Source organism: Triturus cristatus, chromosome 9, assembly GCF_964204655.1.
Source record: "Triturus cristatus chromosome 9, aTriCri1.1, whole genome shotgun sequence".
NCBI classification, from domain to species: Eukaryota; Metazoa; Chordata; class Amphibia; order Caudata; family Salamandridae; genus Triturus; species Triturus cristatus.
The window spans coordinates 953,952,233-953,979,782 of record NC_140592.1 but is presented as its reverse complement, the minus strand read 5'-3'; the positions used below and the strand labels follow the sequence as shown (position 1 = coordinate 953,979,782).

Genomic DNA, 27,550 nt, shown 5'->3' with positions numbered 1-27,550 from the left:
CTGTGAGTAACATTTGGATTTTGGTGTTTAATGCACCAAAATCCACATGGTACGGTAAACACTGTCTAATTTCCTCCGTTAAATTAGGACAGGTTTGACCTGCCAAAATTTTACGAAGTATTAAGTTATTTAATACATTAAAAAATTATCGGATCCGTTACATAAAACAAAACTCGTAATTCGAACCCATGTGTAAACAGAGGTTTACCATGAGTCAGAATTAATTGAAGCACTCGTCATCAGGCCCAGAGTGGTCGTTTAGATTTTGGCGAAGCAGGAGCTCTCCATTGCATTGGCAATGTACAACCCTGTTGAGTTCACGCTTCCCCTGCATCATTTAGAGATGGAGTAATCTCTGACTTTTTTAACACCCCAGCATCAGCTGACTGTACCATTGAAAAGCAGTCTGTTCACTACAGGTCTGTCAGCTTACAGTGGGAGTTGCCCCACCCTTTGTAGGATGATGCAACAATCACTGATTTTCTAGCTCCAATGTGCGATTTAAGCTTATTCAATTTAACATCGTACACCAAACATACTTGACCCCGCATACATTACATAAAATATATTCAGACAGGTCCTCTAAATGCCCCAAGTGTGGTACTGATGATGCTAGGTTCCTACACATGACATGGGAATGCCCTACGGTGTCCCCCTTTTGGGGGGCAGTCTTGGATCAGTTGAAGCAAGTTACAGCGTGGTTGATTCAGCACTCCAGTACGCAGGTACTCCTGGGACTTATATCACAGCCCAAAGGCAGGAAGCTTTAAAGACATTTCCTGCAGCTGGTATTAGTGTTGGCAAAGAGGCGGGTGGCGATTAGTTGGATGAGTGCACAGTCACCTACACTAAAAAATTGGGCCAAGGACCTGGTGGAGTGGGCGACGGCGGAGGTGGTCCGCATGAGACGAGTCCGGAGGGACGATAAATTGGAAGACGATGTGAGAGCTTGGCAGGGAATGATTCTAGAGGTTCCGTTACAGGTGGAGGGGGAGGCCTCCCGTGCACAAAATACTAGGAGGACGCAGGTAGTTCGACTCGGTTTGGATGACAGAGAAGGTACACAGCTCATCCCAGTTTAGTGGGCACGTGCATAGGATTTCGCAACTGGTTTCCTTAACAAATTTCATGCTATGTAGATAAGGAGAGGTATGTCGCTGGCTGACCCTGGGGGGGAGGGTAGAGAGGGAGTTTTTCATTTATAAATTTGAATATGTTTCAGATACTGTTCTTTAGGAACCCACTGGATCGAGAGAGGTACAGTAAAAGTCATCCGATATCCACTGATCCTTTAGAAATAGAAACTGTATAGAAATGTTCTTGATCTATGTGTTGAGACGGATTGTTGGTATAGATGTGATAATTATGATCGTGCCATATTGTGATGGTTTTCGGAAGAACAAGCAACAATAAAGATATATTTTTTTTTTAAATTAAAAAAAATCACTGATTTTTCCTGCCTGAATCTTTAATAATTCCAGCGATTCCTCAATATACTTTTGATCTGGAGTAGGAAGAGCAGTTATATTTTTATCTCCGACAGTAGCATATGGCACACGAGGCTGCGGATGCTTCTCTCATACTGTGCTTTGTAAACGGAGTATTCCATTTTTGAACTGGAGACAGGATGTTGCAAAGATAGTGAGCACCAATGACCTTCTTGGAGAATCAGTTTGTTTTTTAAGCAAAAATGTGTTTGAGAATTCATTTTTGGTGGGAAGAGATGAGGACTCCTAAACTTAACCAATCAGTGTGGATAGTCTGCATATGCTTGAATTTCTTCCTGCTCCTATATCTGTGTTTTAAAACATTGGTGATAGTGAATGTCAGGGTTATGTGTCGAAAACATCACGTTTCTAATTGAAGTGACTCTGGCATTGGTAACCCTAAATTCCTCTTCTTCTAAAGAAAGCACAGAACCAGTAGACTTCACACTCCGGTGGTGCAATGGCAGCTACCCTGCCCAGCCTCCTCTCCTACTCAGGCTAGTCTTCATAAGGATAGCATTTATGTAAAGGTCAGCTTAAGGCACTAGAACTGAGGACTATTAGTATATGAATACCTATGCTGAAGAACTTGTATTTACTGATATGTCCAGTCTCCTTTCCTTCCATACAGATGAAGATTTTCCTCACAAACAGATAAAAGATTTCACTGGCATTTGTCTATTTTATTGGTGGTAGGCAGCATGTAGCATAACAGAAACTAGAGTAAATAAAGGGACATGGACTAAGAAAGGTCCAGTACACATACCCCCTTTATCTTCTAATACTATAATATAGTGTGCAGCTCCTATCTAATGCCAGGGAATCACACTTTATGACCCTAGGCAAATTGTGGTCAAAAGTGTTTATTTAACAGAACAAGAGCCCTAACCCACCCAAAGCCTGACATGCTTCATCATCGGGGAAGCTCCTCCTTGGGCTGGCGCTGCAATGCCCAACGAGCCCCTCAGCAGCAGCTCCTTGCCGGATATCTTTTGTTTATATTTTATTCTGCCCTATGGGAGTAATCTTAACTCAACAACTTCCTGTTTGTTGTATATGAACGGTTTGGAATGAAAAAGAGTAAATTGGTGAAAAACAGGTTAAAATTAGCTAGGAATGCCCCATAAAAGTTCTTTATACTAGGGGTCCCTGTCAAAGATCAAAAGGTTATGGGAATATTGGAGAAAACAATGTACCAATATATATTGTGGTTAAAGGTGAACATGTTTTTTTTGCCTTTCCTAGTCTCTATAAATCGAGGGCAATTTCACAGCACCAAAGAAAACCTCATCTACATTCTGTGGGCCTTCCTTTTGAGTTATTGTATGCACCCACTATAATGTAGTCCAATGTGCACTCGCAAAGATTTGACTTACAACTTGTCTAAGAAGAAATTCATGAACACTAAAACGACCCAATCCCCATTGGAATCAGGCCCCTTGGGACACATGGGATCTTATGCCACCTGGAGATAATTTATGTACCACTTGTGGTCCTTGCTGCAATTCTACCCGGTTATTGATTTTTTCATATTAAATTAGGTAATAAATATTTAGCATCTCAATTGTTTTAGACATTTAAAAAATCGAAAAAGCATGAAGGATCAGCCCCATCACCGAATCACATGGTAAGTTTCCAAAATCCAGTAGGGGAAACAGATATTCAGCATCAACATCCGGAATCTAGTTCCTTCTGCGTTGGTGGTAGATGCAGTGCTAAACTATATTTTCAGAGTTATTCAGCATGGGGACCAGTTCAGTCAATTTTATGAATCCTAGCTGCCACATATCTTAGCAAAGATCCTGAGGCATCAGCAATTAGTACAGATCACCTTCCCGGCCACCGTGCATAAATCAGTCCATGTTAAAAGACCCCAGATCACATCTCGGCAGCATGTTCCTTTCCTGGCTTGCTTTGGTTGAACATTTTCCTGTCTTTGAAGTAGCTCTAGTTAATCCTCACATAATCAGACCTGACATGAATTCAACAAACATTCATTCCTTTATGACCATGTCACTGCTTTCTTCCATTACCAAGGTTCTCGGCTCTTCTCTGGCATTACATTCAGGGTTTACGAGCAGCTAAATGATCTTGTAGGTAATGTTCAGACTGGCTTTCAGTCCAACTGTGGCACGTATTAGTGCTGCTTGCCAGCCTGCTCAACTGGATGGTCATCCTCTGGGGCCCATATTTTGCCCTTGTGAGCATGGAAAATTTAATTAACTGACTGGTTCATAAACTAGGATGTGGTTGGATCTCAGTGTATACCTGGCTCTTAATTGCCACAGTCTCCTCAGTCTTCTACCAGCTGAAGAGTCTTCATTGCCTTCTGCCTTATCTATTTCCTTTAGATTGTACCTTATCTGTAGCTGTCCTGAAAGGTTCATGACCACTTACTTTTTTTTAGGTCTCAATAAAATATTTGACTTTGTGTTAGATGGCCCAGAATGCTTTGATCTGTCGCATCACAAGGGAACATTATTTGACTCCACCCTCTGCCCCTTTTAGAGATCACTCCCGTGGTTACCAAGCAGCATCCTCCTGGATGACCTCTCTTATATGCAGCAATACCTCTACCAGAAATATCTCTAGTTTGTTAAAGACAACCTTCAGATATATACCACCCCGTGCACGCTCCGCGTGTACCTGATATAAGCTGCAGCACATGGGTGGCTGAATATTCTAGGTGCTGGCTCACAGCCTTTAGAATGGGGTTCCACTACCCCATCTACTGTCCTTCTCTTTTGGAGACACCTTGAAATGCCGCTATTTTATTGTTGAATGTGATTGCAGTCGGTCTCGCTATAGAATCACCATGAATCCTTTGTTTGTAGGCCAAACCCAACATACCTAAGCCATATTGCAAAAATTGTAAAAGTGAAGGACTTTATCTCAAATTAATTATGTAAACATTTACCAGTGTGTTAAATCTAGCGCGCTGTGTATTTCCCTAGTCAAAATACCATATGTTCCATTCCGTGTCACACAAGCAAATAGGTTGCAAATGAAATTGCGAATGTTTGTGTTCATTGATTTGTTTATTTGCATAAGTGCAAAATGTCTCTGAGATGACCTAAACATCAGGCAGAGTAGCATCCAACAACGAGCACACTGATCCGTCAGGAACGGGTGCAACGACAGCCTTGCGGCTAGAAGTGGCTTCTGAAGGAAGGAAGTCGCAAAATAGGGAGGTGCGGGTGTAAGCAGTCATGAGTGTTCACCCCAGATGTGTTTCGCTTCTCTGACCTGCCTGTTACAGACGCCCCAAGACTCTGGAAGAAGGGCACCGTGAGTACCAGCATTTCAATAGTAAACGCTGTATGTGTGTAGCGACTTCCTTCGGCGAGACTAGCGCTTAAACAGAGCTACAAGTGCCCAGAAGACTCGTTTTATTAAACTCAAAGATGACACGTTTAGTTAGCTCTAGGATAAGCCGGCAGGCAGCGCGCGCGCGCACACACACACACAGACACACACACACTCACACGCACATTTATACAGGAGTTGTATTAACAACACTAGATTACAAGATTCACCTAGCAAAGGTACTCTTCTAAGCACAAAAATGTTCCTTCAGAAAGGACTCTGTAAAGAGAGTGGGTGTTTGAAACTCGTTATCTGCATATCCAAAGCCCCCTCGTTTGCTTAGTTTCCCCACCAAGCAATAGTATGCAAATGTTTTAGGGCATTATATTCATACCTCGTGTTCGTGCATTCCTTTTTGGCTCCCTTAGGGGTCGATTTAATAATAGTTCACACAACGCAAAGCAGCTCAGCAACAGAAGTTGCTGCACTGCATTGTGTGGATGGAAGTGTGCGGAACAGCGCCATGTTTGCCAAGGTATGGCTCAGTGCCGCTCCCTGGCGCACGTGTGGCTGCCTAGCACTAACTCAGGCACCCTTGCACCCTGGAGGCAGTCGTCCTGGGTTACAGTCAGGATGTTTTTGGTGCAGGAAAGTATGCCTTCCTGCACATAAGGCATATTCCTCTTTCTGTGTGTGCTGCCAACAAAAATGGTTGGATGCTTGGGACTGACCACACTCCACCCATGTAACGCCTTCTCGATCAAAGTAATGCAAGGGAGTGCTATGCGTTGTGTTACTTTGTACGTACTGAACCACGCAAAGCCACACAAATTGACTTTGCGTGGCTTAACAAATGCTGAAATGCATTTTGCATCGTAAATTTGGGTCATAAGTAAATTTATGATGTGAATAGACATGGTAGGGGTTGTAACAGGTGATCTAACTATAAAGGTCAACACCTCTGTTTTTAAACTATAGTATCCCATTGTGGTTGCTGACAATGGTGAAGGAATGAGGACTGCTTTATTCAGCATCCACTTTTTAAGATTTTGTGCATAAATAAAAACCTTTTGCAATCGCAGTCAAGTTAACCGTTCTAATTACAGAGCAGCATTTAAATTAGAAGGCTAAATGTCGTACTGGGTGTGTTGATGTGTTTGTTCTTCTGCCAGTGGGATTATTATCTGGTGGGCCTGCCGCTCAAAATATGGATAAATATCCACCCACATAAATGTCTTTGTTAAAGACAAAGCACATTACAGTCCACTATTATTTACGCAGTCTGTTTTTGCCTTCGTAGAGATTACCCTGAGAATAGCTCTAGCTAACACGTTCTTGGAGAGAGCAAAAGACAGCCTGCTGGCTTCCAGGAACATGTAGAAAATGTATCCGACCACAATTCCCCAGTGAAAAGTGGGAGCCCAGGACCGTGCGCACACGGTGTAATAAGCCAGAGTATCAGATGTTCATTGCACACTCGGATAATGATGCTAAACCGCAAGTGGTATTAATATCGCCGGTGATGCTCTGGAAGATGAGTAAAGTGTGCTGTATTACTAAACGACAAGCCAGTATCTGATTCTTATCTGGAAGGTTTGTCCCTATTTTGGGACACTTCTAAACACTGGAGGATGACTTGCAGAATGGGGGAAGAGGTGAAACATTGGCTATTCCTTGTCTAAGTGATGGTGCTGTTTCTGGCTCGAATAAAATGTATTCTCAGTTACACCGATTAAAGAGGTAAGGCACTGGAAATATGTTTGAGGTCGCAAAATAGCACCTTGATGCATGGTCAAATCAGTGCCCATTCCCTGCCCCCTTGGACTGCTCAACTATCCTTTCCTCCAACTAAAGGCATTGGATGTACCTGACCACAGCGTGTGCGTAGTTTTTTAGGTCTCGCCTGACCCAGCGCATGCGCTGGTCTGGCGAGACATGTTGTGAGGGCTCCAAAAAGTGCTACCAGGCCAGCCTAGACCTACAGTGCATGTGCGCGGGCGCGCGCGTCTCGCTTTACCGCGATTACTTTCACGGCCGCTTTGATGTTTGATCGCGATCACTTTCACGGCTGCTTTGATGTTCTCCGTGAGGCTTCAATAGATTGCAGCAGTTAAAACAAGCATTGGCATAGCCAATAGGTCTCGCTTTTGGGACCTTATAAGTGTTTAGTTATGCAACTGTTGCATCGCTAAACACTTATAAGGTCCCAAAGGCGAGACCTATTGGCTATGCCAATGCTTGTCTTTTTTGTTATTATTGACAGGAAGATTTTGGTTTCTCTGTGGTTGCATAGTGTGAGAAACTACGGCTTCATGTTTAGTTCACTACGGAAAGAGTTGGAAGAGTGCTGCAAAACCTAAGATGGGAGGGGAAAAACGTGGGAGACTGAAACTAAACATTTGGGAAACAATGCTTTGAATAAATAAGATAAACCCCTGTCAAGAATATACTTGGACCATCCAAGGTTAATCTTGACCTGTAAAGGAGAGGATCGAAATGGAGGAATGTTCCCCACCTCAAAGGAAGTAGGATAAGAAGCGGACTCTGTAGAGGAGGACAAGGACACAGTGAGCTGGTCTGAGGAGTGGTGGACGTCTCCAGCCAATTTGCTGAAGCCCGCCACAACTCTAAAGAGTTGTGGCCATGGCTGTGAGTAAACAGGAAGAGGGGCAGACACGGGCTCTCACTGAGGAACCAGGAAGCACTTGGCAGGGAATGAGGAATACCCTAAGGGCAAAAGCCTGCAACATAGTCTTTTTTTTTTTGTGTTGAAATTTTTTATTAAAGTTTTATAAAACAAATACATCAAAGCATAAACAACAGAAAATGAAGAGAAAATAGATCCATGTTGAGAGAAATAATGCAAAAAGATACTGATGAATAAATATTAGATAAATATGATATAAATATGCATTTAAATATATAAATACTAATTGAAGTAATAATTATGTCAAGACATAGAATGATATATTATAAAGACATAACCTATAAGGGGAGGAAAAAGGGAAGGAGCTTAGACAATAGAAGTGCAGGAAATATAAATAAATAGATAAAACAAAGGTAAAATGATTAGATAAAGACAGATGAACACTGTAGCGAATAAAACAGAGAATACAGAAGACAAGAAAAAGAAAAGAAATAAACAAAGGACAAGAGAGGGTAAAAGCAGATTAATGTGCTTGGATAGAAGTAGAAGCAGGGGAGTTAGCAGAATTTGATTTAAGAAATGGAGACCAAATTCGGAGAAAGGTGTCAGCTTGATCCTGAAGGTTATAGATTGTGCGTTCATGTGAGGCAGTCTGTATCATCGCTACCAACCAATCTTCCTGAGAGGGAGGCAAAGATGATTTCCAATGACGCAGGATACATATTTTAGCAGTAGCCAGTGAGATATGAAAAAGACGGAGTTGTGGCTTCGAGAGCTTTGGGGAGTGGCGGACATCATGCAGGAGGATATTAGTTGGTGTAAGTGGCAATTTTAGGGGCATAGTGGAATTCAAAGTAGTACCAATGTAAGCCCAATAAGATCGGATACTAGGGCAATCACAAATGATATGAGTAATATCGCAACCTGAATTGGAGCATCTCCAGCAATTGGAATGGGAAAGAAGGCCAGCTTTGTGCAATTTGACTGGAGACCAGTGCCAATCGTGTAGTATTTTAAAAAGACAAAATTTAAGCCTTGATTCACGGGCTCCCTTGTTCAAATTCTCCAGAATCAGATCCCATTCAATGTCAGAAAAGGAAATTGAGAGGCGAACTTGCCATTTACGCTGAAGATCATGTGAAAGGGGTTTAGAGAAGAGGTGGGACGATAAAATTTTATATATGCCGGAGGTAACACCTTTAAATTTCCCCCAAACGTGCAAATAGGATAAAATAGGGGAATCTTGTAATATCCATGGCGGTGACCCCATATGGATCTTCAGACATTGCTGAAGCTGGAGGTATTTAGAAGAATGGTGTAGAGGAAGATCAAATTCTACTCTTAGCTGAGAGAATGGCTTAAAATCCCCATCATGCAGAAGCTGATCCGGATAGAGGATACCTGCAGCACGCCATTCAGGCCAGGATAACATACGACCATTGATACGAATGCCCGAATTATTCCATAGGGGGGCTTTGATATGAATTCTTGGATTCGAACCCAACAGCCTATGACTTCTCTGCCAGGATTTATGCATGGCAGATAAAATCGGATTTTTCGGGTCAAGACGGCTAGTGCCACTACCATACAAAGGAGTAAGATTCGATTCTGAGGATAGAAGATGTCGTTCTATTTGGACCCATTGTGGCAAGTCTTTAATACCAGGTAAAAAATATGAGAGTTGGGAGATATGTAACGCCAAGGAGTAGTGTTCAATGGATGGGAGACCAATGCCACCAGATAACTGATGAGCCTTCAGCTTAGTTATGGCAAGACGTGGCTTGGCATTACCCCAAATGAAGGTTTTAATCTGGGCATCTACTGATCGGAGTAAGGATAAGGGAATCTGTAGGGGAAGCATGCCTAGAATGTAAATAAATCTCGGAAGAGTAACCATTTTAACAGCCTGAGCCCTACCCCAGAGAGAAAGACCCAGAGCCTTCCATTTATCAAAATCCCGACGCATTTGGGAGATAAGAGGAGATAGATTATCTGTAACCATGTCCTGTAACCCTTTATTAACTAGGACACCCAAGTATTTGAGGCGTGAGGCCTGCCAACGAAAAGGAAAACCAAAGATGGCAGCTTTTGTGGTACCATTAGAAATAGGTAGAGCCTCACTTTTGTCCCAATTAATCTTATAACCTGAAAAGGAAGAGAAATCATTAATAATTTGAAGAAGAGAGGGGATCGACCGAGGAAGACGAGTAAGGGTGAGTAAAATATCATCAGCGTACAGGTATATTTTAGAATGTCCAATAGGGAGGGGAATACCAGAAACTTCATCAGATTGACGGATGGTTGCAGCTAGAGGTTCCATAGCTAAAAGAAACAGAAGGGGGGATAGTGGGCAACCTTGGCGTGTCCCTCTCTTGATTGTAAAGGTATCAGATAGAAATCCACCACAGTTCACTTGAGCAGAAGGATGATCGTAAAGTAAACGCACTTTATCAATAAATTTTGTACCTAAGCCAAATTTTTCCATGACCGTGAAAAGGTAGTTCCATTCGATGCGATCAAACGCTTTCTCTGCGTCAAGTGAAAGGGCTAACGCATCATCTGTGAGATGTTGAGCCGACCACAGTGCATGGGACAGGGAACGCAGATGATTCCGGGAAGAGCGTCCCGGTACAAAGCCTACTTGGGAATGATGTATCAAAGAAGGTAAGACTTTACGCAAACGAGACGCAAGGATACTGGCCAGAATTTTAATATCAGAGTTCAACAGAGAAATGGGACGATAACTACTGCAAAGCTGGGGATCTTTGCCTGGCTTTGGTAGCACGACAATGATAGCTTTGTTAGAAAGGGAACCCAGTGAAGATGCAGCATCCGCCTCCTGGAATGCAGCATGTAGAGTGTCAATAATATTGAGACCCGCCCAACGATAGAATTCAGGAGGAAACCCATCCTCACCTGGGGCCTTGTGATAGGGCAGAGCAGCTATCGCACTGGAAACCTCATCCCTAGTTATTTCACCCTCAAGGATGGCCTTACCATCCGCTGAAAGAGAAGGGAGATGCACTTTCGCAAGGAATGCCGTCATCTTATCCGAATCCATTCGATTATCAGAAGTATAGAGGGATTCATAAAAGGAGGCGAACTCATTGACAATGTCATGAGGTTTTGTGCACAAGTGTCCTTGCGCAGATCTGATGGCCGGAATGGCCATAGATGCCTCCCTTTGACGCAACTGTGCGGCTAATAACCTTCCCGCCTTTTCTCCCTGCTCATAATGTCGACCTTTCATTTTCTGTAAGGCGTATTCTGCCTTAGATGTAAAAAGACTATTTAAGGCCATTCGGGCTTGTTCAAGCAATTTCCGATTTTGTAGGGACGGAGAGGTGATATATAGGCGAGAATAGGTTTGTATGTCATGTTCGAGTTCCACTTGCTTCCTCGCATTTTGCTTATTAGCGAGTGCTGCATCGCGCATTAGTTGACCCCTTAAAGTAGCCTTAGCAGCAGCCCAAAGAGTCCTGCTGGAAGTCACGGATCCCTGATTATTAGAAAGATAAGTTTGAAGGTGTGACTGCAGTTGGGATTTACCAACAGGAGTTCTGTGGCGCTGAATGTTCATTCGCCAGGGCTTACGTCCAGGATTAGAAAGTCCCAGGTCTAGGGAAAGGAGAACCGGAGAGTGGTCAGACAATGCCGCTTCCAGGATGCAGGAATCTGTGACCAACTTAACTGCGTTCTGTGAGATAAGGAAGTAGTCAAGGCGAGAAAACGTACCATGAGTCGACGAAAAGAAAGTATATTCCTTATCCGTTGGGTGACTGATACGCCAATGGTCAACCAACCCGATATCTGACACAATATCGCCTAGCAAAGCTCTATCTGACGCATTACCCCTATCTAATGGACCAGTTTTATCTAGAATAGAATCTTGCGTCACGTTCCAGTCACCACCAATCAAATATTGCGATGCATTAATTTCAAGCAACAATCGGGATAGTTGAAGAAAAAATGTTTTCTTGGTACCTGTAGGGGCATATACAGACCCTACACAAACGTGAGAATCACCAATTTTAAGTTTAGCAAAAACATAGCGGCCATTTACATCTGACCATGTTTTAGAAACAGTGACCGGAAGGGACTTGCGAAGAAGAATTGCAACTCCACATTTGCGGAGGGGGCCTGTGTCCGTGGATTCATCTTGTTGAATGCTGCTATGTATAACTTTACCCACCCAATCCCTACAAAGTTTGTCTGATTCTAGAGCATCCAAATGGGTCTCCTGAAGCAAGGCTACATCTACATGCTTAGTCTGAAGGTAGGAGAGAACTTTTTTCCGTTTTATGTAATGGGTGAGACCATGTACATTCCAAGTAATTGCATTAAGAGAGTGTGTTTTTGCCATATTAGAACAACGTAAATATCAGAAACCGTAGAAAGAAGCACAAAACAACGTGTTAAACCAAACAAAGGAAAAAGAAAAGAAATGACAAAAAGAAAGGGAAACAGGGATAAAATAAATAGAAACGAAACTACGATTTAAATGGAATACATGAAAAAAGCGATAAGAAGAATGATAAAAAAAGAAGAAAAAGGGAGATAAGATTTAGAGAGGTGATATAATATTACAGAGAACTAGAAAATATTGAGTAAAAGCAAAGAGAGAACACGAGACCGTAGACTGTTACCCGCGGGCCTGGGCGCACTAGAGCACCGCCACGGGAAAGGACCCCACAGAAAAGAGAAAAGATTAGGAGAGTAATAATGATGTAGAAGGGAAGCCCAGAATAACATTGTGGAAAAGAACCTAGGTGTAATAAAAAGGTAGGTAGAGCAAAATAGAGGTTGAGAATCCAGTGATAATTAAATGTAAAGTAACCTAATATCATAAGGCATACAATGCGTGTTTAAATAAACCAACATAGAATCATGCAAGTAGAATAATAAAACTGTAATTAAACCATTAAGCGCCAAGACGCCCCAGTAGATACAAAATTGTTGGGGAAATATTTAAGGCAATAAATTGTAACAGGAAAAGCAATGAATGTAAGAAGAAGAAAGAGTGGAATTATTATTAGGCAGAGGAATAACAGTAAGCAGGCTGAAGGAGAAAAGAAAATAAGATGAAAAGCTAGAAAGAGAGAGGTAAAAAAGGGACAAGCAGATATTATAAGAACAGCAAAACATGTGAAAAATGTGGTAAATAATTAACAGTAAAAAATAAGACTCTCAAGACAAGAGAATCTACAACTAACTGCCAATAGTATTAAGGACAACAACTTCTAGAAGTGAAAGGATTATTCAGTCCGCATCCGAAGGAGTTTTAAGAGGAGACCGTGACTTGTCTCTCTGTAGATCTTGTGAAAACGTAGCAACCGAGACCGATTGAATTGCAGCTTTCCTATCTTCTTGTGAGCGATGAAGACGTTCAAAATCCCTTCCCCTTGGTCGGGGGCTGCTAGGAGGGCGCCTGTTGCGATCTGACAATGTAGTGGAAGACTTAGAGGGTGAATGGAACTGAGCTTGCTGTGAGGGTGTAGTAAGAACCTCCATTTCTTGAGGATGAAGACGGTCCAGGAACTGTTGAAGATGTTCGGGGTCGAAAAAGTCCTTAGAGACTCCATCTTTGGTAACGCGAAAGCGTGCTGGATCGAATAGGCCATATTTGATACCTAGCTGACGCAGTTGAGGTCGCATGGAGAGAAAGGCTTTCCGCCGCTCATTAGTTTCCTTGGAGAAATCAGCTGCCATAAAAATGCGATGACCTTCAAAGGAAAAGGAGCCTTGCAGCCGAGCCGCAGATAATATTTGTCTTGTTTGTTCATGACGAAGAAGACAGGCAATAATCGGTCGTGGACGTGCGGCAGGATCATCACGTGGAGGACCAATTCTATGAGCACGTTGTATCTCCAGGGGTGGATTGAAAGGAATACCAGTTAGCTTTGGGAGTATACGACACAGAAATACACTGGAATTCTGCCCTTCAATGCGTTCTGGAAAGCCAAAAAAACGAATGTTGTCCCTCCTACTTCTGTCTTCCAGGTCAATGAGTTTACTATGGAAGAGTAAAAGGTCCCGGTCTTGATTTGGAAGAGATTCCAATCGATTCTCCACTGCCAAAACCCTAGAATCAAGGGATTCAAACTTCGTATGAAAGGTGGTGAGTTCTGTCTTAATAGATTTAGTCTCTTCAGCTAGTGATGTGATTGTGAGGTGCATGTCATCTAACCGACGACTGACCTCGGATATTTCGTGCAGGATACGTTGCAAAGCTGCCGCCGACGCCTGCCCACCATTAGAGGTCGACGCCTGAGGTGAGGCGGAAGGAGAGGAGGCATTGCCTTTTGTAGGCATACTGGTGGATTGCTTGAGAGCTTCTGCAAAAAGAAGTGGTTTAGAAGCCTTGTTTTCTTGCTTAGAGGCAGGCATTTGAGGAGAATGTTTAATAAAAACTTTGAAAGAACGTAAAGCCGTCTTGCTGCCAAGGAATGCTTATATGTAGTTGCAGAACAACACCAAGACATGCAAAAGAAACACCTGATAACTGTATATGTACAGCATTAATAAGCAAAAAGAAACTTATAACGCGTTTCTAGACAGTAAAATGTAAAAGTGTATCATTGCTTAATGACCCCCACTGCCTACACTTGTAAATATGATAACAACTGTCGCTATATTCACAGGTATGTAAATAGAGGTAAGATAAAATGAAACATCATACGCGCGTTTATGGTAATAACAATAAGCACAGCTACATGCACAGCAATATGAACAGGGCTGTAGAATGCAAAGTAATCATAGTCAAAGCAGAAAAGGCACAGCCTGACTGAAGGAGTTGACATGAGCGCTATAATGGCGTTAGAAGAAAGCACTCTCTTGTGTAGGACATATATACTGCGCTAAAGGAGGCCATGAAGCGTCAATTGTAACCAAAAGTCAAAAAGGCGCGAAACTGTAACTGCAGCAAAAAATTTCCCAGCTTTGAAGAACAGTTTAGCGTGATGAAGCGCAAATTGCTTGCTGACCTGATAATATGCTCATTGGCTGAATGAGGCGAATGACATGTGTGCCACAACAGGAGTATAGAAGGAAGTTATCCTACCAGTGGCTGAGCGACGACACGTCCAAAAAATCTAACTCCTGTCAGGTGACATTCCTGAAGAGAAGTATTGCAGGCAGGTTGAGAAAGGCGCGACCTCATGAGGAGGCAAACAGTCGTCAGGAGCAACGAAGGCGCGGCCTCATGAGGAGGCGGGCGCCCGTCGTCAGCAACGAAGGCGCGGCCTCATGAGGAGGCGGGCGCCCGTCGTCAGCAGCGAAGGCGCGGCCTCATGAGGAGACGAGCGCTCTTCAGTAGCAGCAAAGGCGCGGCCTCATGGGGGCAGGCGGTCTTCGTGGCATAGGCGCGGCTTAAGGAGGAAGGAGAAGCAGCCTGTGTAAATACGTCAGGCGAGCCCCGCCGGACGCGCAGCTCCACACCACTCCGTCATCCGAGCAGCAAACACCGGGGAGACTTCGCCATCACATCGCCGGAAGCACACCCAAGTCGTGCCCACCACTCTCCGGCTGTCGCAGGGCACAAGAAGAGGACTCCAAAGCAGACGTGAGGTAGGAATTTTTCTGTTAAGGGTCCATCCCGCGACGGAGCTCACTTGTCAGGCGGCCATCTTCCTGCGTGGCCAGACCACGCCCCAACATAGTCTTTTAAAGAGAGCAGAAAGGACAACTAACAGTGATAACATGGGCTTGGCTGCACAAAAGGGAAACCCTGACATTTATCTAGGAAAGGGGAGCAGAGAGAACCAGAAGAAATGGCACTAGTATTTAAGGATCTTGGGCACTACCTCAAGAACACCCACAGTTTAAGGGGGTGAATCATCTATGCCTGCAAAGCACAGGTTATGGTGAAGGGAGCACTTGGGTGAGACAACCCGAATCACGGCTGGACCTGAAGTAACCATAACATGCCTCACCACATAGTTAGTACTTAGTTTTTATCTTAAACGCAACACTTACCTGCATATTATCGCATTTCTTGAGGGGTGCTGGTGTTGAACCATCAACCAGGACCTGGAAGGGAAAGAGAAGAGGAAAGCCATTACCAGGTGTCGCTAACCCTGAGGAGAGACTACTGAACATGCCAATATAAGACAACTCACAGGTACCAATTTTTTATTGTAAATAAAAAACCTCATACGTAAACTGGAAAAACCTCCTAAGCCATATTTCCAACCGTCCCTCCACAAAATGGTATCAGAAGTAGGATTGGAGGAAATGGAGGCTATTGTGGCTAAGATGAAAGAAGGTCAGCAGTGCCTAGAGAAGGCGTTAGAAAAGTGTATGACCGTAGCAACTGTAGATCGGGAGTCCTTCCATAAGGCCATTCAGAGTCAAGCTGTACAGAAGGACAAGGTGTCCCAACCTCAGGATGCTGCAATCAGGAATTTGGCGGATGCATTGGGCCAAAAACAATGGGGACACACCGCCCTACCCTCCGAAGTATGTGGGAGGGAAGGGCCCTTTTTTTTCTTTAATAATTTTGAGCGTTTAGCTCAGTCGGCTGTCTGGTCAAAGGAACAGTGGGGAGAGTATTGTGGGTCTGCTGCTAACTGGAGACTTGCAGACAGCCTACCAGGCCGCAAACCCAAAGGGGGACAACTGCTTATGCTGATACTAAAAAAAGTGTATTAGAGGTAGATGATGAGACATAGTGGATTCGGTTAAGGCAAATCAAGGAAGGACCAAGCGAAACCCCTAGAGCCTTATATTATAGAGTGAAAGACTTGACAGATAGATGGCTGAAGCCGGAAACTGCCACCAAAGAATAGATGTTAGAAATTATCTACAGTGAGCAATGTTTGTCCTCCTTATATCTTTCGGTGTAAAAATGGGTGAAACAACATAGCCAGCTAACCCTGAAAACTGCTGTAGAAATAACTGGTGCATACAGTCGGGCCCAAGAAACCCAGGGAAGTCGATAAGATGGAAACACAAGACGAAGGGGGATGTGGCCTTAAAGACCCTTGATACCAATGGGACCCAGGCAGTCTGACACTGTTCCCCTGAGTACTGGAATGGGTCAAATACATATCATACCCAGACAGCAGTGTTTTATTTGTAGGGGCAAACAACATATAGCTCGATATTGCACTCAGAAAGTAGAACTGATCGAAATTAGTTTATCCTATATTGTATGTAATCCAGACCACCGAACACCCTATCATTGCCTTTTGAAAGTGAATGGGAACCTGATACCTGTGTTATTGAAGCATATTGAGACCCCAACTTCTTCATGGGGATCTCCTCGAACAAACCGGTGGGGTAACTATCCAGTGTGTTCATGGGTAGAAAAGGGTATACCCAGTAGTAAGGGTGGATGTGCATCACAAGGGAGAGTAATCGGTACCTCTTTTGATGGGGTTGATCTCAAAACTACCAGAACCCTTTATTGTCTAGACTGACCATCTGATCTGAAATCATTGGTGAAAGACTCATGGAAAGAAAGGGACTCGTGGTTGGAGGGAACCCTTTTTGCGGGAGTAGATGACGAATAGCCTTCCCCCAAACTTGAGAAAAGCAGACAACAGAGAAGGGAAGAAAACATGGAGTACAGATAACTTTACCTGTTTATAAAGATGAGAGGATTTGGGAGTCGGAAAGGAGTTTTAAAGCTGCTCGGAGAGAAGATCCCATTTTCATTGAAGCATGGACAAAAGTCAAGTGAAAAAGAAGACAAGCGAAACGTCGCCAGTTTTAAAAAAAAGAGGGCCTGCTATATAAGAAGGGGGACACACAACCAGTGCAGTTACTCGTGCCAGAACCCTTAAGGGATAAAGTTCTATTTTTAGTGCAGTCCTTTGTTGGGGAGTGGCGATTTCGGCCCAGAAAAAACTGAAAAGGCCAACGTAGAGAAAATTTATTGGCCTGGTATTTATGGACAGGCCAATAGATATTGCCAAGAGTGTCTCATTTGCCAGAAAAATAGCAACTATCAACCCCCGAGGGCTCCCTTGTGCCCACTACCTTTCATTGATGAGCCTTTCTCCTAGGTAGAAATGGACATCAAAGGACCTCTTATTCCCTCTCATAGTGGGTATCAATTTGTCATAGTCATGGCAGACTATGCAACCCACTATCCGGAAGCAGTCCCCCTGGGACAACCCAACACTACTCAGATAACCAAGGCCATGTTTGAGATATTCTCAAGTGTGAGGTTTCCTCGAGAAATACTTACCGATCAGGGCAGCCCCTTTACTTCTAAAGTTATGAGGCAGATCTATGAACAATTGGGGATCCATGAAATAAAGACAGCAGCTTATCACCCCAGACAGATGGGACTGGTTGAGCGATATAATGCCACCTTGAAAACTACTCTGAAAAAACTCCTGGAATTAGAAACCAGGAAGTGAGAAAGAATTCTGCCGGTAGCCCTGTTCTCTATACATTGTAAGGAAAAGAGGAGCACTGGGTTTTCTCAGTTTGAGTTATTGTCTGGATGGGAACCCCGTACCTTATTATACATTGGCCAGAGAGGTATGGGAACCAGTGAGGGACGAGTCCAAACCACTCCTTGAATTTGTCAGTGACCTAAAAAATTGCCAAACCAAAATTTGAGAAATTATGAGAATATATTTAGAACGGGGACAAACGATTCAGAAGGAGCAATACGACAAGAAAGCCAAGCTTAAAACTTTTTTTGTAGGTGAATATGTCCTATTACTATTGCCTTCCTCTTAACCACAAAATGTTAAGCCAATGGCAGTGTCCCTTTAGGGTAATTGAACGGGAAACCCGGTAACTAAAGATCAATACCGTAAAAAAGGAATTTCAGATTTACCATTTCAATCTGCTAAAAAAACAAGAGGAACCTCTCCTAGTTCTCCACATAAAGAAGGAGATGCTGTGTGATCAGGATTTACAGTGTATAGATCCAGAGTTAGACCCTGAAAAGAGACAGATATTGGGGAAATGCCTAGAAGTATGTCCAGAGTTTTTTTCTACAACTCCTGGACGCACCCAGATAATCCAACATTCTTATGTTATGGAAACCGGGAGACTGGTACAGCTCAAAATCTATAGAATCCCTGAGGCCTGGCGTAGTGCCATAGAAGAAGAAGTACAGAGGATGTTACAAATGAAAGTTATTGAACCCTCAATAAGCGAGTGAAACTCTCTTTTTGTATTAGTCCCAAAGCCGGATGGTACTATGTAGTTTTGTATAGTGTTAAAAGTAATAAAGATGACAGGAACGGAATACCAGAGTATGCTTCTTTATTGACCATCCACTCTCCAGGTACAACCAGAAACCCCCAACATTCTAAGGTGAGCTCTCACCAGGGGAACCCAAGGGAGAGGGAAAGGGAGGGGTGGACGGAATGAACCAAGTGGAGCACAAGATTACAACACACCTTCCTTCCTAGGCAGCGAAAGAAGGAGATCAACAACCAATGAAAACTCATAGAATTATAAGTGCAACCATATACTAAGAACATGTAATCACATTATAGATCTTGCGATTTTATCACAGCTCCACCATTGCCCATTGTCGAATTTGATGACACTATCAAGAGCTTTAGCAATGCGGCAAGGAGGATAGAACTTACTCTGTCTATGCCTGTCTTATGCATCTCTTTTGTCTTGCACCACATCGCCAACTTTCCAGTTGGGGATTCTGACTCCGTTCTTTTGGTCATATCATTCCTTTGTAATTGGTTTGGTGCAATTCCACCTTCCTAGTAACTTCCACCTGGTTGGGAATTATCTCTCTGCCTCCTTCCAGCCAACTAGGGTTGAATTTGGTGCATGGCTCTCTTCTGCGGAGAGAAACGAAAGGGGATATTCCTGTCACTTGGTTCGGGGAGGTGTGATATGCCCACAAACAATTCCGTAGGTGGGATTCTACATCATGACCATTGGCAAAGGCTAATTGAATATGTTCTTTGATCATTCTGTTTTGTTTGCCCTCTCAACTAGACCGTTTGCTTTTGGGCAATATAGCGCTGTCAACTCATATTTTATGTTCATGTTGTCTAAGAATTCTTTCATTGCCTGCAAGGTGAACTGTACCCCATTGTCCGTGATCAAAACTGAAGGTATGCCCTCCTTTGAAAACACATCCTTGAGAAATTCCAGAACTGTGTTTGTGTTGACATGATGTACAAATTTCTGTGTGATCCAATGTGAAGTAGAGTCAATTAGGACTATCCTGAATCGTTTCTGGATGCCTAAGTTGTCAATGGGCTCTATGATGTCCATGGCTAGTTTGTTCCATGGCTTGCTCGGTATCTTGACGGGGGTCAGGGGTGCTTTATGCAAGGTTTTGGACCTGTCGCTCTTGGCACAGCTCACACAGTCCTTGACTTGTTGCTCTGCAATAGTGTCCATCTTGGGGACCAGAATGTCTCTCTGATTTTCCTTTTCATGATGTTACGCCCCAAATGCCCTTCGTGTGCCAATTCCACAATCTTCTTCCTGAGACCGGTAGGTGGTATCACTCTGCTTTGGCGGTACACTCTGTTACCAATGATACTCAGCTCGTTCCTGACCTCACAGAACTCTCTTAGTTCTTCTTCAAGCTCGTTCATTTGTTGGGCCACCCTTCTCTCATGATGACTGAGTCTGCACAACTCCTTGTCTTCCTCCATGACCTTGTTCCATTCTCCTTTTGTAATGGCAGGGTCATCTACCGCCATGATGGGGTTGTCCAGTATTTCTTCTTGCACTTCCGTTCTTAGTGGCGTCCTTGATAGGTAGTCTGCAATTTTATTTTCTTCTCCAGGTACGTACTCCACTTGGAAGTTGAAGTTCTCGAGCCCCAATATCCATCTACTTATGCACGGCGTACAGTTCTCCATTCCTTTCACAGTGAAAATGGAGGTGAGGGGCTTGTGGTCTGTCCTTATGGTGAAGGTCAAACCCCACACTGCCCAGAAGCACGCCAGGGCCTATTTTTCAATTACAGAGTAATTGTGTTCTGCACTCGTGAAGCACCTGGACGCAAAAGCAATTATCTTTTCTCCTTTCCCCTCCTTTTGTATGAGGGTAGTTCATAGGCCCTTGTTTAAAGCATCTGTAGTGAGAATGGTCTTCTTCCGGGGGTCAAAAGTCCCTAATGCTGGTGAGTTCAGAATCTCCTCTTTTAGCTCATCTATTACACTCATATGTTCCTCCTTCCATTCAAAATCTTTATTCTTCTTCAAGACATTTCGCACTGGTTCACATTTTGCAGCAAAGTTTTTGATGTACTTGGCCATATATTCCATGAGCCCCAAGAATGATATGAGTTCCTCCTTGTTCTTCGGGTAAGGGGCATCCTTGACTGCACCCAGCAAACAATTTTTTGGCCTGAACCCTTCCTCAGAAATAGAATGCCCCAGATAGTCAACTGATGTCACTCTTATTTTACATTTGTTCCTTTGTATAGTCAGCCCAGCGTCCATGAGCTTCTGGAAAACTAGTTTGAGGGTGTAGTCATTTTCTTCCACGCTGGGTCCATACACTAGGATGTCGTCCTGGAAACACATTGATCTGTCCACTCCCCTCAAGATTTGTTGCATTATCTTCTGGAAGACCGCCGACGCTAATCCGACCGGCATCCTCCTGAACATGAACGCACCTTGGGGAGTTATAAAGGCGGTGAGTGGCCTGGATTCTGGGTGGAGGTCCACTTGGTGATAGGCCATCAACAGATCGATTACACTAAAGTATCTTGCCTGTTCCATGGTGCTGAGCATATCGTTGGTATTAGGTAGAGGGTGCCTCTCCACCCAGATGTTTTCATTGAGGCTGCGTAAGTCTACACATAATCAAATTCCTTCACCATTGGCTTTGGCTGCGATAACTACCGGAGCTAACCATTCAGAGCAATCCACAGGTTGTATGATCCCCATGTCGCATAGTTTGCTCAACTCCTTTTCCAAAGGTTCTCTGATTAGTTGTGGTACTAGGCGCAGTTTGTGGACCACCCGTTTGGCGCTGGATTGGAGTTTGATTCTGTGTTGAAATTCGTGCAAACATCCTAACTTTTCTCGGAATAATCCTGGGAATTCCTCGCAGATGGTGTCACCTCTGTGGGTTCCTTCCGTTAGTAGAACTTGTTCTTTGCTGTTCGGATCCAGGATGATACCTAGTCCTTCTGGTGCTGCCATCCCAGCAGGTTAGAACCTGACTTCACGATGTATACCTTACCGAAAGCTTTTCTGTTTTTGAATTGTATATCCATTTCCTTCATTCCTATGAGAGGTATCGGTTCCTTGCTGTACCCTGTGGGAGAAATGTCAGGTTTCTGCAAAGAAATTATCAATTATTCCCCAAGGTTCTCAAAGTATTTCTTATTGAGTAGTGTGAATGGAGAACACAAATCCGCATACATAGTAACATTTTTGGTATTCAATAGCACATCACATTTAGAATAAATGGCATTAATAGAAACTACATTACTTTTTAGCTGTAGTGCATATTTTTTCTCACTAGGCATTACGCATTTTACTTCTTTGTTCATTACTTTATCACCTTCTCTCTCTCTGTCTCCTGTGTGAGGCTCCCCCTTCCTGCACACTCTAGCAAAGTACTCCCTCCTGTTACATTTCTTGCAGGTCACACTCCTGGTGGGACACTGAGGATAATTGGCAAAATGATTACTGCTACCACATCTGTAACGCTTGAAGTGCCTTTCTTTGTCAGTTAACTTGCTACTCACGCTAGCCTTACTTTTTACATTGCAAATCTCACCCTCTTCATCCTTCTCTTGAACATTAGCTAAAAACTCAGTGTTGGGCTTCATTTCGTTTATGCGCTTGGCTGTGCGCTCAATGGATTTTGCAATCTCAACTGCTTCCCTTAACCCAGGGTTCTTCTCTAATAGTTTTTCTTGGATGCGAGTGTTGTTGGTACAACACACCAGTTGGTCCCTTATAAGTGAATCAGTGAGATTGCCAAATTCACACAACTGCGTGAGGCCCCTCAAGGCAGCTACGTAATTTTGAACGGACTCCTGTTTACCTTGCACTCTATTGAAATATGTATGGCGCTCTAGAACTACATTTATCTTATCACCAAAATTTGTCTACAATTTCTCCACAGTACACATAAATAAGTCTACGTCACCTCCTTCTCCTCCCCCTACAGGTTCTGGCAATGTCTCGTAAATGTTTCGTCCATGTACTCCTAAGTTGTGGAGAAGAAAATGTTGTTTACGCAAGGAAGTAAAACTCTCCCCCCCCCAATTGCTATAATGTATGATTTAAATAACTTGAACCACTCCTTCCAACATATCTCTGGTTCACCTATTTCATTTAGGAAAATGGGCGTTTGGCTCATACTCGCCGCTGCCATCATGGACTCTGGGGAGAAATAAGGCAGACCAGGCACCAGGGGGAAAAAGATGAGAATAGCAGGCAGGTTTGGGGGAGGGAACCTGGACACCCCGCTACAATAACCAGTAATACAGTGGACAAAAGGGAGTAGGGATGGCACAGGACTAAGTATGCTGAGCTAGGGAAGGAACAGTACCTTATAGCCCTTGACGTTCACTGCCATGTTGTGAGCCACAGTAGGGATATTTCATGTCTGATTACATTTTTCAGGATGCAAATGCCGAAGGAGACAGCGTTCCAGATACTATAAACGTGCAGGCTATGAGGCACAGAATGTACACTGCTGTGAAGCCAAACTGGAAATGGATCAAAATTGCTGGTGTCCGTCTTGGAAAACAGTCCATGGGCAACTTGCTGCAAAAGAGGCACGAAGACCCGGAGCCGGAAGAATTGAGCGTTCTCTCACACCTCGGTGAAACGAGGTAGTACACCGTGTCTGTCAGGCAGGAGTGCAGGCAACTCTCACTGACGTACTTAGAGACGCTGACGAGATTCCGATTAAGGATTGCGCTCCACACACTCCTCGGCAAAACGCAGTAGTGCACCGCATACGGCTGACAGGAATCGGGGGAAACTTCTGTGGTGTACATAGGCGGAACTTAGTGGCGTCATTCCCCCCCCCCCACCCCCCTCAGAGACGCGGTACAAGAGCACACCACAACTACCGCGGAACGGGTGGAGGATTTCGGTACCTTATCTCTGTTTTGAAACACCAACGGAACGTACTGCACAACGCTTGTCCCTCGGTCTCTGTGACAGGCAAGAGTGCCCACCTGCAGGACAGTTGAGAGGCAAAGTAACGGAGAGGTCCGTAGAGGAGGTATCCGAAGCAGCCTGCAATCACGCCACGACCAGGTTCCGTCCACGAACACCGCCACGTAGAAGGTAAGCCTACAACACTAACTCAGAAAAAAGCTCCAATTTCCCAGTAGGTTGTGCACCACAGGGAACCAGGCAGTATGCGACCATATGCAGTTTGGTGAAAATCGTCCGCTAGCACATTAGACTTCCAGAAGTCTGCGGGGAGTAAGATGTGGCACTCGCCATGCGCTGAAGGAAAGTAGTTTACTAACGTCTATCAGCCTGAAGATCCTTGCTGTGAAGGCTGGCAGGATGCAGGAATGTACAAGTCCGTTCTTCACTGTATTCCTCCTCAAGGACAGCAAATAGTGGATGGAGAGAGTAAACAGAGGGGAGATGGTCAAAACTGCCCCCTACGCAATAGATCGTTGCCAGTGTTAAAAGTAATAAAGATGACAGGAACGGAATACCAGAGTATGCTTCTTTATTGACCATCCACTCTCCAGGTACAACCAGAAACCCCCAACATTCTAAGGTGAGCTCTCACCAGGGGAACCCAAGGGAGAGGGAAAGGGAGGGGTGGACGGAATGAACCAAGTGGGGCACAAGATTACAACATATAGACTTCCAAGAAGTCAATAAAATCTCAAAATTTGATACTTATCCATTTCCACGTATCTATGAACTTTAGAGACTAGGGCAGGCCCAGTATATCAGCTCTTTAGGTTTGTGTGAAAGATACTGACAAATACCCCTAAATACAAATGATAAGGAGATAACCGCTTTCTCCACACCCGGGGGGCTTTATGAATTAATAGTATTACCCTTTTGGTTACATGGAGCACCCGCCACATACCAACAAAAAATTATAAACATGATATTTAGGCCCCATAGGGCCTATGTAGCCGCATACAAGGATGATATCATCATCCACAGCGTTACCTGGGATCAGCATCTGGTACATATACAGGCTGTTTTGCAGGCTTTGCAACAAGTGGGGCTTAAGGTTAACTCTGCGAAGAGCCATTTAGCTGTCAAATAAGTAAAGTATTTGGGATTTTTGTTAGGAAAGGACTGATATGACCCCAGATGGAGAAAGTGTCTGCCATACTACAGGTTCCCTTCCCAAAAACATAAATAGATCTGCAAGCATTTCTTGGGCTGGTGGGGTATTACTGAAGGTTAATTCCAAAATTCTCCCTTTGGTCCACCCCCCCTTAACTAATTTGTTAACAACCAGCTGAGAGAACGAGAAGGAACTACGGAATCCATACCCTAGTGTATTGAATGCTTTTAAATTGTTGCATAATGTCCTAACATCAAATCACATTTTACGTACACTTGATTATTCAAAGAAGTGTATCTTACAAACCAATGCTTTTTGGGTCAGATTGTGGGAAGAACTTTCACAGGAATATGAAACTGAGGTTGAAAAACCTGTGATTTATGTTAGAAGAAAACTCTTTCCTAGGGAATGCAATCATGCAATAGAAGAAAAAGGACTGGCCAGTAAGTGGGCTATTGAAACTCTCCATTATTTCTTTGAATGGCAAGATCTTGACTTGTACACCAACCATGCCCCCTTAAAGTGGATGTCTCAAAACAAAGGCAATAATGCCAGAATATTATGGTGGTTTTTAGCTCTTCGGGTTTAAGACATACCATAGAAAGGGAAGAGAGCAAACCAATGCAGATTTCCTTTCCTGATACCCTTATTGGAGAATTTCTTCTGAGGAATAAAGTAAGGCGGAAGAGATGTAAAAATCCACCACACCCCCGACCCACTTACCTAAGATAGAGATGAAGGACACCGCATACAGGCCCAACGAATGCTGGTAGCATCTTGAAAAAGGAAAACAAAAATGCATCAAATTAACAAATAGGAGGGGCGGACACTGCATAATGAAGTGGCGCCAAAAGTAAAGAAGGACTCCTCATTTCAGACTGGAGGGGGTGAGGTAAAGAGAGAGGAAAAAAGGAAGTTGGACGCAGAGGAAGAGGCCTGGAAAACCCAGGAGAACGTGAACCTTGAGGCAGATGAAAACACTGACAGAGGAAGCACCGGAGTAGAGGGAGAGCCAGAGGACTACGATGCGACCCGGAAGGGAGAGGATCGAAGCAGAGGAAGGTTCTCTACTGCAAGGGAAGCAGGCCAAGAAGTGGACATTGCAGAGGAGGACGTTGACACGGAGAGTTGGTCCAAAGAGTGGTGGACGCCACCAGCCCATGGCCGCCACAACTCTCGAGTGTTGTGGCTATTGCAATGAGTAAACAGAAAGGAGAGCAGACACTGGCACTCACTAAGGGACCAGGTAGCTCTTTGGAGGCATAGGGAGTGAGTAAGGACTATCCTCAGGGCAAAAGCCTGCAACATAGCCCTTAAAGAAAGCAGAAAGGACAACTAACGGTGTTAACACAAATTTGGCTGTGCAAAAGGGAGTCCCTGGCATGTATCTAGGAAAGGGAAGAGGAGAGAAACCAGAAGAAAGTACACTACTATTTGAGGATCTTGAGCACTACCTCTAGAGCACCCGCAGTTTAAGGGGATGAACCATCAATGTTTGCAAATCAAGGGTGCTGATGAAGGGAGCACTCGGATGAGGCAACCCGAATCACAGCTGGACCTGAAGTAACTATAACATATCTCCTCACATAGTGAGTTAGTATTTAGTTTAATCTTAAACATGGCATTTTCTAGCATATTCTTGCATTTCTTGATGGATGCTGGTGGTGAACTATTGACCAGGACCTTGAAAGAAAAGAGAAGAGGAGAGCCATTTACCAGGCATAGCTATCCCTGGGGTGAGACTACCAAACATGCCAATCTAAAACAACTCACGGATGCCAATTTTTCACTTTGAACAAAAGCCATCATACGTAATCTGAATAACCATCCTAAGCCACATTTCCGGCTGTCCCGCCACACTATAGAACATGGATAACCATAGCTTGTCTATGGTCATAAAAGCAAGAAAGGCACCTAAGAGCATCAGGCCATAAATTGCACACATACATGGCAGTTCAAACCAAGAAATCAACAAGAATCCCCACCAATGACGGCTGTAGACTTGTAGCTGACTGGTGCCCACCATGGTAAAAGTTGGAAATACTCTATTAATACAATTAGTAGAGGGAACATAAACAATGTGGCCCAAATCTTAGAAGGCATTCTCATGAAATCTGAGTGTATTCCAAGAAAGCATTCCTCCAAGGCTTTTAATAGCAAATCCTTATACCAGGTCAAGCAGAGCCTTGAGTTGTCAGGGTCTCTGGGCCAGGAATGTTGAGCATAAAATAAAGGGCAAACGTCATCAGACAGTGGCCCATAGTTGTTGTACCATACTTGCAAAGGCAACCAAGATCCAAAAATAACATCACCATAAAGACAAGCCCAGACCTCCAATAAACCAATTCTGTTTTCACCTAAAACTAACAGTAATTCTTTCTTTTATTGAATCGCCTGTATTTCACAATGCAATTCAAGTTCCTTTTCGTTGTCCAGCATGTTTGTATAATGTTTGACAACTGGACAAAAAGTAGGATTGTGTCATGAGCATACAGGTCACAGAGAAAAGTGCCAGCCCCCAGTCCAGACCCTAATATTCATGTACAACCCTCAGCAAGAACCCTTACAGTCCAGGAAATATCACCCCAAGAACAATAGTAATAAATAGAGAAAAATCACATATATAGCAGATGTGCACAGCCTTAGGAAAAAGAAACAACTGGAACGGGTATGAGGATCCTCGCTGATCAAAAAGAAATGGGCCGGCACTCATACAGAGATGGACAGCATCTTTGGGTTTTTTATATTAAGTATTACCTAGGATCAGCAGGTACATGAAGAAATATGAACATTTGAAGCTCCAGAATGTGCATTTTTTATGGCTTATTGAGTATGTTTGTTACATATTTTGTATGTGCTTGTTAGAGATCTTAAATGGAAAAGTATCGGCAGTTTAGTTAACTATGGGTCT

The 27,550-nt window shown here is 43.7% G+C and overlaps 1 protein-coding gene across 1 annotated transcript in view; it reads left to right on the top strand.

Moving 5' to 3' along the window:
• Window positions 1-27,550, top strand: part of SPATA7 (spermatogenesis associated 7) — a 517,137-nt gene that overhangs the window by 471,147 nt on the left and 18,440 nt on the right. The window contains exons 13-15 of the mRNA XM_085627838.1: window positions 19,372-19,490; window positions 20,177-20,274; window positions 22,983-23,194. Coding sequence (XP_085483964.1) covers window positions 19,372-19,490; window positions 20,177-20,274; window positions 22,983-23,194 — 429 coding nt within the window. The remainder of the gene's footprint in view (window positions 1-19,371; window positions 19,491-20,176; window positions 20,275-22,982; window positions 23,195-27,550) is intronic.